Below are 20,273 nucleotides of genomic sequence, written 5' to 3'. Positions count from 1 at the left end.
GTAACTGTACCTAATCAATATTGGTTTTAAAGTTCCATCTCCACATCTAAATCGACATGTTTTTGTTTATACGAAATTTACTTTATCTTTATTAAGGAGACTTCAACAGTAAGGATGGATAAGGTTTTATTGTAATCACTAAGCAAATAGCAAATTAATAAGTGAAATCTGGATATTAAGTAACGCTTTAATAACAGGATGGATAAAGTTTTACTTTAATCAGTAGTTCATAATGTAGCAAATTTCTAACTGAAATCTTGATATTAAGCTGTGCTTTAAAAATACTTTAATCAGTAGTCAATAATGCATCAAATTAATAACTGAAATCTCGATATTAAGTTATGCTTTAATAATAGAATGGATAGAGTTTTACTTTAATGAGTAGTCAATAAAGTAGTAAATTAATAACTGAAATCTCGATATTAAGTTATGCTTTAATAACAGGATGGATAAAGCTTTACTTTATTCAGTAGTCAATAATGTAGCAATTAATAACTGAAATCTCGATACTAAGGAACGCTTTAATAACAGTATGGATAAAGCTTTACTTTATTCAGTAGTCAATAATGTAGCAAATTAATAACTGAAATCTCGATACTAAGGAACGCTTTAATAACAGGATGGATAAAGCTTTACTTTATTCAGTAGTTAATAACGTAGCAAATTAATAACTGAAATCTCGATACTAATCAACACTTTAATAATACAATGCATAGTTTTACTTTAATCATTAGTCAATAAAGCAGCAAATTAATAACTGAAATCTCGATACTAAGTAACGATTTAATAATAGGTTGGATAAAGTTTTACTTTAATCAGTAGTCAACAAAGTAGCAAATTAATAACTGAAATCTCGATACTAAGTAACGCTTTAATAATAGGTTGGATAAAGTTTTACTTTAATCAGTAGTCAACAAAGTAACAAATTAATAACTGAAATCTCGATACTAAACGCTTTAATAATAGGTTGGATAAAATTTTACTTTAATCAGTAGTCAACAAAGTAGCAAATTAATAGCTGAAATCTCGATACACTAAACAACGCTTTAGTAATAGGATGGATAAAGTTTTACTTTAATCAGTAGTCAATAAAGTAACAAATTAATAACTGAAATGTCGATACTAAGCAATGCATTAACAATATGACTGCATTAAATTTTACTTTAATCACTAGTTAATAAAGTAGGAAATTTCTAGTTTTTTTATCTGTGTCGCAAAAAGATATTGTATGACACAAGTGAATTAATAGGCCTACGTTTATATTCACTCGCGAAAATTAACAAGCTCGTCTACGCCTAGAGCGCCAAATATTCCGCACGTAAATAAAATGCATCTTCATTCACAAGTATCATAAATAACTATTTTCTAATACTTGCCTATAATGTTACAGTTTATTAACTGAGATCTCTTTACTAAAGCAATGCTTTAATAAAAGGAAAGGATAAAGTTTTACTTTAACCACTAATGAATAAAGTAGCAAATTCTTACATGGCATAAATGAACCAAGACCTTTACATCCATTTGCGGAAATTAAGACGCTTAGCTCCGCCTAGCGTACCAAACATTCCGTTCCTGGATGAAATACTTTTTGATTAACTAATAATAATAATAATAATAATAATAATAATAATAATAATAATAATAACAATAATAATAATAATAATAAATTATTATTATTTATTAATAATAAATTATTATAATTTATTATTATTATTATTATTATTATTATTATTATTATTATTATTATTATTATTATTATTATTATTATTATTATATTACGAAACAAAATTTATAACATTCTACTTTGTGACACGAGTCAATGTTTAGGGAACGAGTGAAGCCAGTTTCCTAATTTTGAGGAGTGCAATAACATTGTGTTTCATAAATTATTTTTACGACAACACTACAAAACAATAATAATGAAGTAACATCAGATTTGTTAATAATTGGTAGTATGATATCATGGTCTATGAAGAAAGGGGTTGCTATGACAACAGTGATGTAGTAAATATTACAGCACGTCAGATCATTTCACAATATCGTGTGTTCATTTTTAAATGGAAGCATCCGGCAGGGACTAGTTTATCATTGATGACGTCATTGATCTATTTGCCGAGCCTAACCAAAGTATTCTAACATAGTACATGCTTGTGTTTTGTTTGTTAACATATAACGAAAACAAATGAGGATTAAACTCGTTCCATATTCGTGGCCTCATGGGCACAAAAACAGATCTCATTTGAAAATGAACATATTATGGTATTAACTTTATGGCACAAGTTATACCGTCATAATATAAGTTATGGCGTTTTAGTTGGCATGGTAATATTTTACGGCATTGTTACAGTACAATAATGTGGCATATTATGCATGATTTTCACTAACGATATAGACTGTTTATAATGCTGGAGTGCAAAACATAACTATTAACATTTGTCACTTTTAGACCTAAATTCACATTTTCGTAAACATTAAACAATATGTATATATTGTTATTTTGTTTAGGCCATATAAAGGCAAATTTAATTACATCGTAGCCTATTATAGGTATCTATTTTTAAAATCTGTAATTTATAAATGAAGTTAAATGTGCTTTGTGTGTAATTCAGAAAACGTAAGTGCATATTCTCATTTGTGTGCGATGTTCTTGATAGTCTCGCATGAACCATGTTAGCCAGTACAGAGCGATGACTTTTTAAAGGCGATAAAATCTCTAGCATGGCTTGGCTTGCTGCGGAAGGGATGAAGGGCGCGCTTCCGTACAGGTGCAGTGGCATTTCTCTAAGGTTAGAGCCCAGTTTAGGTGTGTGTGTATTAATCGAAAAAAATGTCACATAAACATGTCAATATTTTCTAGCCCCGATATTTTCGATTAATACACGCACACCTAAACTGGGCTCTAACCTTAGAGTAAATGCCACTGCCCCTGTACGGAAGCGCGCCCGGGATGAAAAGTGGGAGGTCCGTATCGCAGATTTATAAGTAAAGAATCTTGTCATACATAGAGGTCTGCAGGCAAAATCTGTCGGTCCTTTCGCGCTGAGTCTTTCGACGCTAAATAATCTTTGCAACCGAAAGCATAGTTAAATAAACTACTACGACGACTACGACCACTACCACTACTACTATTCAATTACATATAAAATGATAACATGCTTTGAATAATTCTTCACTAAAATAAACTGTAAACAGTAATCATTTGCAATATGTTAACTGAGCTGTCTCGAAGAGAGTAGAATTAATAATGAGGAAGTATGTATAGAGTGTTAGTGTGGAGACCGAAGGACAAAAGACCTTTGGGGATGCCGGAACATAGATGGGAGGATAATATTAAAATGGATTTGAGGGAGGTGGAATATGATGATAGAGACTGGATTAATCTTGCACAGGATAGGGATCGATGGTGGGCTTATGTGAGGGCGGCAATGAACCTGCGGGTTCCTTAAAAGCCATTTGTAAGTAAGTAAGTATGTGTTACTTCCTGACAATCATTTCCAAACAGTTACAAAACTTCTGACAGGCAAACAATTGCATAAATTTTTTGTCAGTGTGCACAAACAACCATTCTAGATTTATTTATCTCTTAAAGGAACACTTGTATGGAGTTCAATAATTATTAACTTATTTTTACATTATGCACCAAGAAAATTTTGCTACTAAGTATGATTAAAATTTTAAATCTGTAATGAAGAAGGTCTAGTCACAGAATATTCCAAAATTGTTTTAAAGAACTTCACTCAAAATACAAAGGCTTCAATTACTACAGTGAAATCAAATGGTCTAGTAAAGATTTTTCAGACCTCGTTTAGTCTTCGTAAGGAAATTGAACATATTTCAGGGAATAAGTTAAGGCATACTTTATTGGAAAACTTAACACCGCTTGAACTCGACTCTAAGTTGGGAACACACTTATATCTTACTTTGGAATTTTTTTGATGTAGTTGAAATGTGCAGAATAAGCGAATAACTTAATTGGTTTTGCATATATACAAATTCTTAACACTGAAAATCGATAGGAATGCCGGTACCATGGCTACTCTTTGTCAGGAATTCAACATTTGATCTAATTTCTCAAGATTTCGCAATTCATCCAGTCATTAATTTCTGGATGTATATTTAGTAATTATTACTACGGGCATAATTGAGTTGTCATATTTTTGGTCTAAGTGAGACATTTCATAAGTAAACGTACTGATATCTAGCAAGATCCAGTCCTCAAAGGTATTTGCCGTAGAAAGTGAAAGCAGTTTCGAAGCTTTATAATATTGTTTCATAAAAAATAAATATAGGTAACGTACTTCGATAAATTAATGTTATCGGCGTAATATTTTGTATATTTTCCGATTAGCATATATTTTTAGTAAGAAACGAGCACGATGAACTTAATAAACAATATACACCGATTTCGCCATGGAAATACCTCTATAAGAAATGGTTTTTCAGAAGAGTAGGTGACTTAGCTATTCTATGTCAAAACCGGACTAATAACTAACAATAAAAATGTTTAAAGAAGCCCTAAATAAGTTAACATTATCTATAAGTTAGTCATAATCAATATAGCAAAATTGTCTAGAAAATATTTTAATTTTTGGCTCTCCTTTTTCTAGGCAGAACCAGTAGCCTAAATCAAGTAGCTCAAAAGAAAAACAAAATTGATACTGCAATTTGAAGGTACAACTTAGTCCTCGATCATTGTCTTAAAGGAGACCTCATATAGAACAATATTATAAGTATTCGATAAGCATAGTGCAGTGTGCCAAAAGCGATGTATTTTAAAAAAGCGCTTTCTTACCTTCGAATGACAAATGAGTTGCGCACGCATGGTATGAGAAGCGGAGACCCGGTGAGCACACATCCTTCCACGATATGCTGGATACAGTCTACCTCCTTTTCACCGACGAGAGCAGATAGAGCCACTCCGAGTTCTCCTTTACCTCCGCGGCGGAACCCAGGCATGTCTGGCGCCACAAGTTGGACAACATCACCGATTCTGATGTACTCGTTTGAAACAGCTAGTGCCACCTATGAAATGAATTTCTTATTCTATAGGCCAGCTTCGGTGAAATGAAACATTACATAATATACTATTTAATAGAGATGTTAGGTTTATGTTAGATATTATTAGGTTCAATATTAGGTTCAGAAGCTTTTGTCATTCAATCCGCTTTCAAAAAAAACTGAAAGTTATAATTTATAAAACGGTTATATTGCCGATTATTCCGTATGGTTGTGATTTGTGAAACTTGGATTCTCACTTTGAGAGAGGAACAAAAGCTAAAGGTGTTTGAGAATAAGATGCTTAGAAAAATATTTGGGGCTAAGAGGGATGAAGTTACAGGAGAATGGAAAAAGCTACACAACGCAGAACTACATGCATTTTATTCTTCACGTAACATAATTAGGAACATTAAAGCCACACGTTTGAGATGGCCTGAGCATGTAGCAATTATGGGCGAATCCAGAAATGCATATAGACTATAGAGTGTTAGTTGGAAGACCTGAGGGGAAAAAAATATCTTTGGAGAGGCCGAGACGTAGATGGGAGGATAATATTGAAATGGATTTAAGGTAGGTGGGATGTGATGGTAGGGATTGGATTAATCTTCCTCAGGATAGGAACCGATGGGGGCTTATGCGAGGTCGGCAATGAACCTGCTGGTTCTTTAAAAGTCATATGTAAGTACGTACTAGAGAAGTTAGAAGTAGAGTAAATGTATTCTTAGTGAGGTTAGTTTATTTTCTTTAATTAATGTATACAAACACATTTGAAAAATAAATGAGTGCAAAAGGTATTTTTCTCGCAATTCTGTACATGAATATGACAACTGCCGGCCATCGGGACACATTTTCTCAATGTACTATTATAATTTTGTTATTCATAATCTATTAGCCTGTTACTATTACGTATTACAGACGTACGAAACCAACCCTGCAGTACAGAGTGCAGGAAAAATTGTCACATTATAAGTACTGCCACCTTTGTTACCTCGATTTAAATGTATCCAGGTAATATTGACCGCGAATCTGGATACACTTAAGTCGAGAATTAGGATGTACGAAAGGGCTTAACTTTCTGTAAAAACAGAAACAAAAATGCAGAATACTAAGAAGAAAATTAAAAAAAAATGTAATCGTTAACCCTGTTGGTACACAAATGAACTGAAATTACACAGAGATCATTTTAGTATTTTATACAATTACTTTAAATGGTTATTGTATTACAATAACAATTCTAAAGAGACAAAGAATCTGGATGTGACAGTAAGAAAAAAGTATAAAAGGACTCTGAACGAGGCAAAATTGGAATTAAATGCATTATATAGACCTATTTAGATATTATATATCCTTCATCTATTAAATGTAAGGCCACCTGAGAAAATTATAATCAATTCAGTTAGAAAAGCTTGCACTAGTAAACATAGCGATGCTACTACTATCTAAAGCAGACATCTTGTGAGTTAGGAAAATATCGAACTTTTATTTTCAGCTCAATTTATTTTATTTTCTCGAAATTTTGCTGCCCCTATGAATTGCCTTCCGTGTCTGAACTTATATAGTATAGTATATGTAAGGGAGAGTTGGGTAGTATCGGACAGTTAAGGATTGATTGGATTTGTGGCCTACAATTAATTTTGAATTGAATAATTAATATACCATAAAAAGAACATACTTATTTTTACTAAACGTAAGTAACAAAACTGTGCAATGGTAACTTTAACATATGAAATTTATATTCAGAGTAATGTTCTAAAACAGTGAAATCGAGAAAAGTGTCGGCTAGTACCGGTAACAACTAAAACATTGATTTTTTATTGTCTATGGTTAGAAAAATGTTATGTTATGTTTTATTTAACGACGCTCGCAACTGCAGAGGTTATATCAGCGTCGCCGGATGTGCCGGAATTTTTTCCCGCAGGAGTTCTTTTACATGCCAGTAAATCTACTGACATGAGTCTCTCACATTTAAGCACACTTAAATGCCATCGACCTGGCCCGGGATCGAACCCGCAACCTTGGGCATAGAAGGCCAGCGCTATACCAACTTGCCAACCAGGTCGACCTATGGTTAGAACAGTCAAACAAATTCACTTTTGTGTTTTTTCTTTTATTTCATACCAATCACATTTGTAAAATTCTCTAGTTCATCCGGTGTTAGCACAATGTTTTCTGTGCCAAACCCTGTCAGAAGTCACACTTGATCCAGCTTTCCTGGAAAGTTTCACCGCAAATGATACATTCTGTTTCACCTTCAAAATTTTTCCGTTCTTGGTTTCAGTTCTTTTTTCGACTTGTTAGCTCTTTCTTTTGTGCTGTCTTGCATTAACCTTTCCTTTTTCCCATTCTTCAAAGCCTGCCCCTCTTCCAGTTGAGTTTTGTTAAGGGCTTGATGAGAGTACCCCACTTCTGGCAGCTCGTCTCCTTCTCACATTAAGCCCTCGTTAAGCAGCTTCTGCAATTGGTGAAATCAGTTTAATGATGCTACTAAAATAGGGAGTCAGAGTTTGTGTGTTTGAGCGACATTTTGACGTTGAAGTTGATGCTGGATCAAGATGCTGATTAAGTGGTTTCAAGCATGAAGCAGGTGCTATGGATCCAAAAGACGATTGTTTTGAGCTTGAGATTGGAAACAGCTAGGAAGAAGTGGACGGCTTGGCAGTGCACAATGTAGGTACTGGCTTAGATGCTGAAGCTTCTTGTATTTCTGGAGGCTGAGGAATGTCCTCTACAGTTGTCTCAGGACCTTTAGATCCACCATTACTAGACTCTTCAAAAAACTTATCAGGAATATCAAGATCCTTCAGATGGCAAGTAGTCTAAGTCGGTGAAAATGTTCCGGTTGATGAATGCCAACCTTTCATTGCTAATCCATGCGGCATACCCGTGAAAATCCAAAGTTGACCAGTTCTGCGACTTCATAGTCAATAATTCTGGAGGAAGGATTTCTGGGAATCCATCCAGAGTAAGCTTCATTATAGGCGTCCTTGAAGGGCTTCATAACTCTTCTGTGTAATGGTTGAAGCCTATGCGTTGTATGAGGAGGGAGACTCAATATATATTTAAAAAATTGTCCCATACTAGACGATAACGTTCTGTCCGATACTACCTGAATTACACCGTCATTATATTGTAACCCAAATTTAAACTATTTAATCATTTTCATTGTAATTAATACACCAATCTATTATGTAAGAGTAAGTTTACACTGTATTTAAGATATATTGTATCAATATTTAAATTGCAAGAAAGCCAGACCACCAAACTTAAGTCGATGCATAGAAACTAAACCACACAAACACAAAATGGCATCTGCAAAGTGTACTCGTCGAGCGAATAATTCTGACTGAAGGCATTGTTCATATATCGCATACAGAAACGTAACTATATCACTAATTTCATTATGTATGAAGTTTCCGATAAGCAAGTTATAATCTTAAGTATATTGAATAAATTAAACAGTCTGTGCTTATCTAATATTACATTTATAGCATTAACGTTTTCAGTACGTGTGTACCATTACACACGTACTGAAAACGTTAATGCTATAAATGTAATACTAGATAAGCACAGACTGTTTAATTTATTCAATATACTTAAGATTATATCACTCATGTACTACCATCTGGTGGTAGATGAAAGAAATATCACTGTCCGATATTACCCAATGTTCGATACTACCCAACTCTCCCCTAATAGTAGCCTATATATGGAGAGATTCACGAGGATTTACCGTCACTTACGGAGCTTATTTCCGAAGATTTTCTGAGCAAAAAATGTCATACAAATATTTGTCCTAATCTCAATATTTTCAGAATTACATTAGTTTGAAATTGTTTGTAAAATAACATTATTCTTGAGTTTTAAGGGTAAAGGAATATTACAGATAAAGAATGAACGATTCAGGAGTATTATTTCTTTAATTAGCTAGTATTCTGAAGCTAAAAATGTGTTATAAATTACATAGTTGCTCCGTACACATATATATTTTTTTTTCGATTTTTAACTACAAAATTACATTTTCTTACGCATTTATCACAACAATTGTTACAAATCACGCCACTCTTGCAAATTCCTTAAGACTGTACATTAGGATGCGTAATTAAACTGTAAAGAATCAAGTTTCTAAAGTCATATCGTCGCCTGAATGCTAGAACTAGGTAACTTGATTTTTCATATTTTGTGACATCGCTTATTTACTTATTTATTGCACTAAGGAATATGTCTCGTTTTATTTTACCTATTTGTTATATTGGAAAATAGATGTCGCTGGTATCGTTCGATCAGTTACCTAGATCCTGTATTACATTTTGTGCGATTTTTGCTATGCTATAAAAGAGGTAACTAAAAAACGCAAATGTCGAGTTACCTAGTTCTTGCATTTAGACGACGATATGATTTGTAACAATTTTTTTTGATAAGTGCGTAAGAATGATGTCATTTTTAGTTAAAAATTGAAAAATAAAATCTGTGCAAAACAAATAACACATTTTTATCTTCAGAACACTAGCCAATTAAAGAAATGACACTTCTGAATAGCTCCTTCTCCATTTGTAATATTTTTTACCTTTGAAACTAAAGAAAAAAGGTATTTTACTAACAACTTCAAATTAATGTAATTTTGAAAATATTGAGATTAGGACAAATGTGTATATGATTTTTTTGCTCAGAATGTCTTCGGAAATAAGCTCCGTAAGAGACGGTAAATCCTAGTGAGTCACCCTGTATATTTATTTAACCTGGTGGAGGTAAGGCCATCAGGCCTTCTCTTCCCCTCTGCCAAGGGGATTGCAACTACAATATTAAGAATATAATAATAATAATAATAATAATAATAATAATAATAATATTATTATTATTATTATTATTATTAATTATTATTATTAATAATAATATTATTATTATTATTATTATTATTATTATTAATTATTATTATTAATAATAATAATATTATTATTATTATTATTATTATTATTATTATTATTATTATTATTATTATTATTGCGCGTCCTCAGGTTGCGGATAGGGGAGACGGCCTCCAGATATGGAGGGTAGCAGCGAATATATTGAATAAGCAGTCGTGGACAGCCGATAAGGGGTGGTCCTCCAGCTTGGGGTTTGGGCGAAGGGCTAACAACTCATCACCGTAAAAAACAGCTTGTTACGAATCCTTCAAATAAGCCTCGGAATGGGACTGATTCTCCGGCACGACCACAGCAAAGGAATAAGGTTTTGAAATTTGATACATGGAACGTAACTAGTCTTTACAGAACAGGAGGGGTAACATTAGTAGCAAAAGAACTAGCTAGATATAGAATAGACTTTGTGGGAGTACAAGAGGTTAGGTTAGATGGGAATGGCATATCACAAGTAGGCGATTACTTGTTGTATTATGGGGAAGGAAACATTAATCACCAATTAGGAACAGGATTCTTTGTACATAAAAGAATAAAATCAGCAGTAAAAAAGGTCGAATTTATCAATGGCAGGTTATCGTATTTAGTACTTAAGGGTAGATGGTGCGGTATCGTAGTTACAAATGCTCACGCCCCTACAGAAGAGAAAGACGACCATATAAAGGATAGCTTCTATGAGGAATTGGAACACACTTTTGATCATTTGCTTAGATATCACATGAAAGTTTTATTGGGGGATTTCAACGCTAAAGTAGGACGGGAGGATATTTTTAAACCAACAATTGGAAAAGAGAGCCTACACATAAGTAGTAATGACAATGGAGTTAGGTTAGTCAACTTTGCCACATCAAAAAATTTAATTGTCAAGAGTACAACATTTCCCCATAAGGATATACATAAATATACTTGGACTTCTCCAGATGGAATGTCACACAACCAAATAGATCACATCTTGATAGATAAACGGAGACATACTAGTATAATAGACATTCGAACTTTCAGGGGGGCAGACTGTAATTCTGACCATTATTTGGTAATTGGAGAATTAAGAGAAAGACTATCAGTAGCTAAGCGAGTAGAGCAACAAGTTAATATTACTAAAGTCAATATTTTTAAATTAAAGGACGAGAAAAGTAAGCAAAATTATCAGGTCGAAATTTCGAATAGGTTTGCCACTTTAGAAAGTTCCGATGAAGTTGAGAAAGAATTAGATGTTAACAGCGTGTGGGAGAATATCAGAGATAGTATCAAAACTGCAGCTGAGCAGAGCATAGGTTATTATGAAACTAAGAAAAAGAAACCGTGGTTTGATGAAGATTGTTGCATGGTAGTAGAAAGAAGGAAACAGGCAAAATTGAAATTCTTACAGGATCCAGTTGAGGAGAAGAGAGATAATTATTTCAATGAAAGACGGGAAGCAAGTCGTACACTTAGGAATAAAAAGAGAGATTACTTGAAGGAAAAACTGAATGAGGTAGAAACAAATAGTAAGAATAAAAACATTCGAGATTTATATAAGGGTATAAAGGAATTTAAAAACGGATATCAGGCAAGGGTAAACGTGATTAAGGATGAGAATGGTGACTTGCTTGCAGACTCTCATTCAATCTTGAAGATATGGAAAAACTATTTTGGGCAACTACTAAATATGCATAGGCCAAATAGAAATGATCGGGACGAAACTCAAATACAAACTGCTGAGCCATTTATACCCGAACTCACACTTTCTGAAGTAGAAATTGCAATAGAAAATCTGAAAAATTACAAGTCTCCAGGTATTGATCAAATTCCAGCAGAATTAATACAAGAGGGTGGAAGCGCATTATCTAACGAAATTTATAAACTTGTACTTGCAATTTGGGGAAAGGAAATTGTACCAGAACAATAGAAGGAGTCCATAATCGTACCTATTTTTAAGAAGGGAGACAAGACTAACTGTAGTAACTTTGTTGACGTCGTATAAAATTTTGACGAATATCCTTTTAAGAAGATTAACTCCATATGTAGATGAAATTATTGGGGATCATCAGTGTGGTTTTAGGCGTAGTAGATCGACTATTGATCAGATTTTTTGTATTCGACAGATATTGGAGAAAAAATGGGAGTATAAGGGTAGGCCTACAGTACATCAGTTATTCATAGATTTCAAAAAGGCATATGACTCGGTTAAGAGAGAAGTTTTATATGATATTGTTATTGAATTTGGTATTCCCAAGAAACTAGTTCGATTAATTAAAATGTGTCTTAGTGAAACTTACAGCAGAGTCCGTATAGGCCAGTTTCTATCTGATGCTTTTCCAATTCACTGCGGGCTAAAGCAGGGAGATGCATTGTCACCTCTACTTTTTAACTTTGCTCTAGAATATGCCATTAGGAAAGTTCAGGATAACACAGAGGGTTTGGAATTGAACGGGTTACATCAGCTTCTTATCTATGCGGATGACGTGAATATGTTAGGAGAAAATCCACAAACGATTAGGGAAAACACGGAAATTCTACTTGAAGCAAGTAAAGCGATAGGGTTGGAAGTAAATCCAGAAAAGACTAAGTATATGATTATGTCTCGTGACCAGAATATTGTACGAAATGGAAATATAAAAATTGGAGATTTATCCTTCGAAGAGGTGGAAAAATTCAAATATCAAATATAAATGATACTCAGGAGGAAATTAAACACAGAATAAATATGGGAAATGCGTGTTATTATTCGGTTGAGAAGCTATTGTCATCTAGTCTGCTGTCAAAAAATCTGAAAGTTAGAATTTGTAAAACAGTTATATTACCGGTTGTTCTATATGGTTGTGAAGCTTGGACTCTCACTTTGAGAGAGGAACAGAGATTAAGGGTGTTTGAGAATAAGGTTCTCAGGAAAATATTTGGGGCTAACAGGGATGAAATTACAGGAGAATGGAGAAAGTTACACAACGCAGAGCTGCACGCATTGTATTCTTCACCTGACATAATTAGGAATATTAAATCCAGACGCTTGAGATGGGCAGGGCATGTAGCACGTATGGGCGAATCCAGAAATGCATATAGAGTGTTAGTTGGGAGGCCGGCGGGAAAAAGACCTTTGGGGAGGCCGAGACGTAGATGGGAAGATAATATTAAAATGGATTTGAGGGAGGTGGGATATGATGGTAGAGACTGAATTAATCTTGCTCAGGATAGGGATCAATGGCGGGCTTATGTGAGGGCGGCAATGAACCTCCGGGTTCCTTAAAAGCCATTTGTAAATAAGTAAGTATTGTTATTATTATTATTATTATTATTATTATTATTATTATTATTATTATTATTATTATTATTATTATGTGGCCCATTCGTAGCTACGGACCTGATTATAGGCCAATCTCTATCTTGGCAGTATGTTCAAAAGTCATCGAATCAGAGTTTGTTTACTCTTGGTGCAACTGAGAATTTAGTTTCTACAGTTATCTCTGGTTTTGATAATCATGATAGTACTTTGGCAATATATTATGCGACCTTTCAAAAGCTTTTGATTGTGTCCCTCATAAAACATTAATTTCTACACTTTATTACTACGGCATAAATTAAAACATACCTGCATAACCGTCAGCAATATGTTTATTTTGATGGTGATTACTCTGAGTTTGAGACAGGGATGTGCTGAAGGAAACTCGCGGGAGTCCATTGTTAAGTTTTTTTTTCCTTCAAGTTCTTTGTTAAAATAGCTGGCGAAGAAAAATCAGTAAAATTAACTCACTTTTCTAACTTTACCATCTCATTTTCTACATTCTGCTAAAGCGATCGATTCAAAATATAGGAATTTAGCGGCTTTTGCACTGCTTATTGGAGATTTCCTACAAAAATACCCCTTTGCCTTTAAATACAGCCGAAACTAAAAAAAAAAAATCGCGAATTCTATCGCCATTAGAAGCGCGGAAGCTGAAAGAGGCTTTGGCGTAATGAATGGCATTGCCACTTTTGAAAGAACTAAGCTTACAGTCTCCCACTTGTCCAGTTTAATGACTATTAAAATGATCGGCAAACCTATGAAAGAATGGGACGCGGTCCTGTTTTGTACTGTCCTGGTTGAGAAATCATCGCCTCGACACTGATACTCGAGTGCGTTCCGCAGCTGAGCTGAACCTATCGGTGAAATGAAATGACAGTTTGGAATCTATTTAAAAAGTAAAAATTATTATTGTTATTGTTATTATTATTATTATTATTATTATTATTATTATTATTATTATTATTATTATTATTATTATTATTATTACTTATTTATGGCTCTTAAGGAACCCGAAGGTTCATTGCCGCCATCACATAAGTTCGCCATCGGTTACTATCCTGAGCAAGACTAATCCAGACCCTACCATCATATTCCACCTTCCTCAAATCCATATTCATATTATCCTCCCATCTACGTCTCGACCTGCCCAAAGGTATTTTCCCTCCGACCCCCCAACATACGTACTACAAGTCCTGCCCATCTCAAACGTCTGAATTTAATGTTTCTAATTATGTCAGTTGAAGAATATAATGCGTGCAGTTCTGCCTTGTGTAACTTTCTCCATTATACTGCAACTTCACCCCTCGTAGCCCCAAATATTTTCCCAAGCACCTTATTCTCAAACGCCCTTAACCTCTGTTCCTCTCTCAAAGTGAGAGTCCAAGTTTCACACTCATACAGAACAACTGGTAATATAACTGTTTTGTAAATTCTAACTTTCAGCTTTTTTGAGAGCAGACTGGATGACAAAACTTCTCAACCGAATAATAACAGGCATTTCCCATATTTATTCTGCGTTTAATTTCCTCCCGAGCGTCATTTATATTTGTTACTGCTGCTCCAAGATATTTGAATTTTTTCCACCTCTTCAAAGGTTTAAATTTCCAGTTTTTATATTTCCATTTCGTACAGTGTTCTGGTCACGAGAAATAATCATATAGTTTGTCTTTTCCGAACTTACTTCATTATTATTATTATTGTTTTAAGTTACAATAAATTGTTTCCCCTTTCCCTTGCTCCGTATCTATCCGCTGGCAGCCCAACTTTTTTTATTGCCAGCACATCCCTGGTTTAATATTAGTTGTGGTATATCGCAAGGATCTATTCTGGACCCTCTCCTTTCCTTTTTTTTAGTAGGTTATTTTACGACGCTATATCAACATCTCAGGTTATTTAGCGTCTGAATGAAGTGAATGTGATAATCCCGGTGAAATGAGTTCGGGGTCCAACACCGATAGTTACCCAGGATTTGCTCATATTGGGTTGAGGGAAAATCTCGGAAAAAACCTCAACCAGGTAACTTGTCTCAACCAGGACTCCTTTTCTTAACAATGGTGAAAGTCAATGGTGATTTGATTAGATGTGTTGTACCAGAGCCTTCTTCAGTTACAAGCCGGAGCCATACGTCGGCAACACTGTAATTAACTGTCAACCGGAGGCCTACTTTCCAGAACACGTGTTTGTGCTAATGTCAATTTTCAATGTAAATTAATGTTACAATATAAGTGTATGTCGATGGAATTATGTTCGCGGTCGTACCAAACGTTAATTTTATTGTTGATGTATTATAAACTAATTGCGTGTTGGCGATAAAAACAAGACAATAAATGAAAATATAGCTGCAGTCGTTAGCAATTTTTACGGTTATTATTAAACATAAAGTGATTGACAATTCTTCTAAATATTAAATACTGTATAAACTACATTTTTATAGTCTTACTTGTGGTTTGCGGTGTATCAGAATTGTAGCCAAATTGTTAGGTCTCGCCTGCTATATCAATAAAGTTCCGCCGTTGATTTTCAAGTTCATTGTAACCAGCTGTTTTGTGATCCCATAAATGTTACTGTTTTGTTGAAGATTCGGAATGCCTGCTATACGTCAGAACTACTTATAATTTGTAGATGCATACACTTAATTTGTTGGTTTTCAAGGTTTGTTTATTAATATTATTTCTTTCGCAATAAATTAGTTATAAATATGTTTCTTTTCACTTCGTATTTACAGGATTTAAAGTTCACTGAGTTTACGCTAATTGGCACATACTTAATAGATATTGATATGTTTTGTTACATATTGTGTTGAAGGTATGTTTCTTCATTTTTTCATAGATCTTTATAGGCTACTTGGCCTAACTGTATTTACATCCTCATAATTTATTATAATATGTCAGTAGTTTCCTCTGTTTATATTTTTATTTAATTTGCAGTTTTCTGTAGTTATATTTATTTAAAATTATTCCGTATTTTAAAAACTTTATAACAAATAATTTAGGATAACAGTATTGTTATGGTGACTGGCCAGGTTCAAACTAAAACTGGCTTCCTGGGCATCTGAAATATTTATTGAAAAGCACGACAGATAATTATATGAAATTAAAATGTATATGATATCTTGCACCTTTCACGCCAGAGGTGAAACAACATAAAGCGGCAAAACATTGTCAATTTACTACCCACATAATGGTTAATTCATTGGAATAGGGTACTGCGAAAGTACGTCGTTATTTTGTTTATTTTTGGTACAAGTAACATTTCTTTAAGTATTTATTTATTTTGCATTGTACCATCAATAAAAAACAGATGTGCTTTTATTTTTTTATGCTCGACCATGCCGAAATGTAGTAATTATACACCTGGTAGCAGTCCTTTAATGCATGTCATTAAAGTACACCTACTCATTAAAGTTCAGGTGTTCAGCCAATGACAAGTCAGCTTTGTACCGTTATATCGATTATTCTCGGATATGCAATCGAAAGACAAAAGTCACGGAGGCTGGAAATCCAATACTGTCGCAGAAGGTTATGTTCTGTTAAATATAATAATTAGCGTTAATTGTAAATAATATTCAAATAAATTCAATTTGTCATCTCGTTTTTCAATTCTAAATCAATTTCCAGGTTATATCAGAGTAATCTTCATCTTGTTCTCTGCCAAGGTCAATGACATTCGGCCTCGGAAAAAATCAGTACTTTCGCGTCTGCGCACATCTCACAATTAAGGTCCGTTCGCACATAACCATAAGAAGACCTAATTTTAAATAATTTCAAGTTAGAAATATGGTCGAGCATAAAAAGTCGTATGAAACTTGCCTATAGTGATAATTAAGACGCTCGTATGAAAATTATGAAACTCGCTTGCGCTCGTTTCATAAACAATCATACTTGCGTCTTAATTACTACCATTATAGGCTCGTTGCATAATGTACTATTAAAGTTATAAGTGGCTGTATGCAAGTGCTTTCGCGGTATTCTGAAACTCAAAATACCATTTCGGATTCCGTAATAAATTACGTACATCAATACACTGAATCTTAATCATATGCACTTAGTTTTATATCAATTATTGTCGAAAATGTACATGTACAACGAAATCAAAGCACTAAAACGTCAAATGTCATGCCTTTATTTCGCCTCCGCCCGCCTCCTCTCAGCGTTGCCAAACCTACCCATGCTCCGGCTTGTAACTGTAGATGGCTCTGGTTGTACTCCTGTTTTGATCATAATATGCAATTACTGTTCATGAGATAAAATACCCTCTTTGTATGAGCATTATTACCTGGTATGCTTAGAGCAAAACTAGCCAGTTTTTATATGTTTATAATTTTAATACCGGTATTGTTTAAAATTAAAACCCATTTCTGGCAAGCATTACCTCCTATAAAGACTGCACATCTTAATTCATTTCATGAACAACAAAATTCATCATATAAACAATCATCATTCACGGCAAAATCAAATATTTAGAATAATTTTTACATTATACAAAAATAAGAGAGAAAATGCTAGAAGAGAAGAAAAATACGGGAGCGGGAGACTGTTTAAAAAAATTAGAGGACAAATACGGGGGATCCCGGGAAATACGGGAGGGTTGGCAATTTTACCCATATTACAGATCGAACTTCAGTTTCTTTTATAAAATGAATAATGCAGTATTTTCACTTGTCAACTCCATTTACTACTACAGTAGTTGGATCAGTGTACTTCAACGAACAAAAATTATGCACAAAATGTTTTCGATCCGGTAGCAGAGACTGAACTGGAGTGCATGAACAGAGTGTGCGCACTAGGACGTTGTATCCACCAGATCAAGAGAGCTATTATAGCCCTATAGCTCTTTTGCCAGGTTCATATTTACTTATGGGGAGATCGGGGGGGGGGGGCAGAATTTTTGCGCGAAGGGTCTGCTAATCATTCGCGAATTTTTATGAACGAGGGGGGGAAACACTTTAAAAATCGGTACTTAGTCATTATTTCCGAAAAAGAATCATGATATGACATTAGAACAAACCCAGAACGAACAAAAGAATATTTTTGCTACAAACTCTGATCATAATAAGTGATCAAGGCTACAACAAACACCGATTACCAATTCATCTGTGAAACGGCGCGGTGTCGTTCTCATTCTCAAAGCAACAGTAAACATATAGTATACATTAAAATAGTGATATTTTTATGGAATTAGGCTAAAAATAACGACAATGGCATTTAATGTTGTAAGAAAATAATGGAAAGGGACTGACAGATTAATAGTTAGTGGCCGTGTACTTAAAGATAATATAGCATACCCGATCAAACAATTGCGAACCAAAACGTTCTTACTTATTTTTCAAACAATACAGTGCTTACTGTTGAACTATTTACGTTACGTTTATTTACAGTTGCATATGCGAAATGATGGTAGCCTGGTAGTTTGGTCAATTAGTGTGTGAATTAGTGTTGTTGTTTAGTCAAATGTCCGAAGACAGGTGTCAATTTCACAAGTGATACTAACAAGGTACCACTTATCAGGCAACTAGGCCAGGAGATAATGGGTTAGGGTGGCCAGTTCCTTTCCCCTTCCAGTGCATACATCGTCGACCAGCCACATATTACACTAATCAGACTTCAGATGTAAACAAATTATTCTTCCTCGGACACATATCTTCAAGTGAAATTTACTGTCTGATAAGAGATGTGATTTAGTGATTAATTAATTATTAAAGAATCAGTGGCTATAGAATTAAATTAAGTGGTGCGCAATGTAAAAAAAATCAAAAGAATGGACTGTTTGAAAGAATGACTTAATAAGACAAATTCCAAAACTATAATTATTTTTTAAGAAATCCGATTCCAAAAGTTCGGTCAAACAATCTGATAAGTAATTCTGTATCCACTCCTTCTGATTTCAGTGATAATATTGTTGAATCAAATCATACAGATACAGTAGATATCATGGACAACAGTTCTTCGTTAGTAAGTGAGAGTGACATTTTATTTCTTACCACTAGCCGTACCCATGCGCTCCGCTGCACCCGTTAGAAATAAATATAAAGTAATTACATTATTAAAATAGGACATTTGATCCAGGGAACATTCGTGTTTGATAGAAGGATAAATAGTTTAATATATTACTTAATTTAAATTGCATCCAAATAATTAAAATGCGATCATTTTGGTCCAGAGACCACTCATTGGTGCAATGACAATTCCTTTAACATGTTTCTAATTTTTATTACATGCAACCATAGTTTAATGAACATTGACATCATTTAGATTTAATGTGTATACTTTATTTCACTTGTTATAGGTTTCCATTGAATTATGATAATAACTTCATTTTAACCCTTGTTTTCTACGTATTCAGTAAATGGCGTTTGGCCCACTATGGTTCTGAACCCTTCAAATAACTTAAATTATATTATATAATATTACATTACATATATTATATTAAATTGTATTATATTATATTATATTGTATTATATTATATTATATTATATTATATTATATTATATTATATTATATTATATTATATTATATTATATTATATTATATTATATTATATTATATTACATTATATTATATCAGAAGTTACTGTAATAACATTATAGCATTATGTCCATATAGAGAAACTACACTTTCCAATGGTGAAATAATAATTAATTATACAAATCGGTTAATTTAGTTTCCGATAATACTTCATACAAACAGAAACATTCTCTGTAGGCTATCTTTCATAGCTTTCGATTGTTGCTGTCCAAGGCCCCTTATAGACGAAGTCATTTGTTTTTTATTTCATTATACGGCCTTAGATGGCAGTTATTTTAATTTTAAAACTCATTTATCTCATTAAATATCAGTCCTATCAAACTTTTTCAAGGAATACAAATTATCGCAAATTATTTTTAAAGAAACTTTTGTTATGTAACATTTTTCACAAAAATCAATAATAAGCGAGATATTTCGATTTATTTAATTCAGGCCCCCTTATAACCCTCCTATTAAATAATGTATTTTGAATGCCATATAGCCTAAAATCTAAGTTACAACGAACATAATTTATATTCCAATTTTCATCGAAATCCGTTCACCCATTATCGCGTGAAAAGGTAACAAACATACAGACA

At 33.6% G+C, this 20,273-nt stretch overlaps 1 protein-coding gene across 3 annotated transcripts in view; it reads right to left on the bottom strand.

Moving 5' to 3' along the window:
* LOC138700077 (cilia- and flagella-associated protein 161-like) overlaps nucleotides 1-20,273 on the bottom strand; it is a 169,816-nt gene that overhangs the window by 132,340 nt on the left and 17,203 nt on the right. For all 3 annotated transcript variants that reach the window (XR_011332173.1, XR_011332175.1, XM_069826392.1), the window contains exon 3: nucleotides 4,793-5,022. Coding sequence is in view for 1 of the 3 variants with exons in the window: in XM_069826392.1 (XP_069682493.1) it covers nucleotides 4,793-5,022 (230 nt within the window). In the remaining 2 variants the exon portion in view is untranslated. The remainder of the gene's footprint in view (nucleotides 1-4,792; nucleotides 5,023-20,273) is intronic.

The sequence above is a fragment of the Periplaneta americana genome, chromosome 5, assembly GCF_040183065.1.
Source record: "Periplaneta americana isolate PAMFEO1 chromosome 5, P.americana_PAMFEO1_priV1, whole genome shotgun sequence".
NCBI lineage: Eukaryota > Metazoa > Arthropoda > Insecta > Blattodea > Blattidae > Periplaneta > Periplaneta americana.
This window is presented reverse-complemented; position numbering and strand designations above follow the sequence as displayed.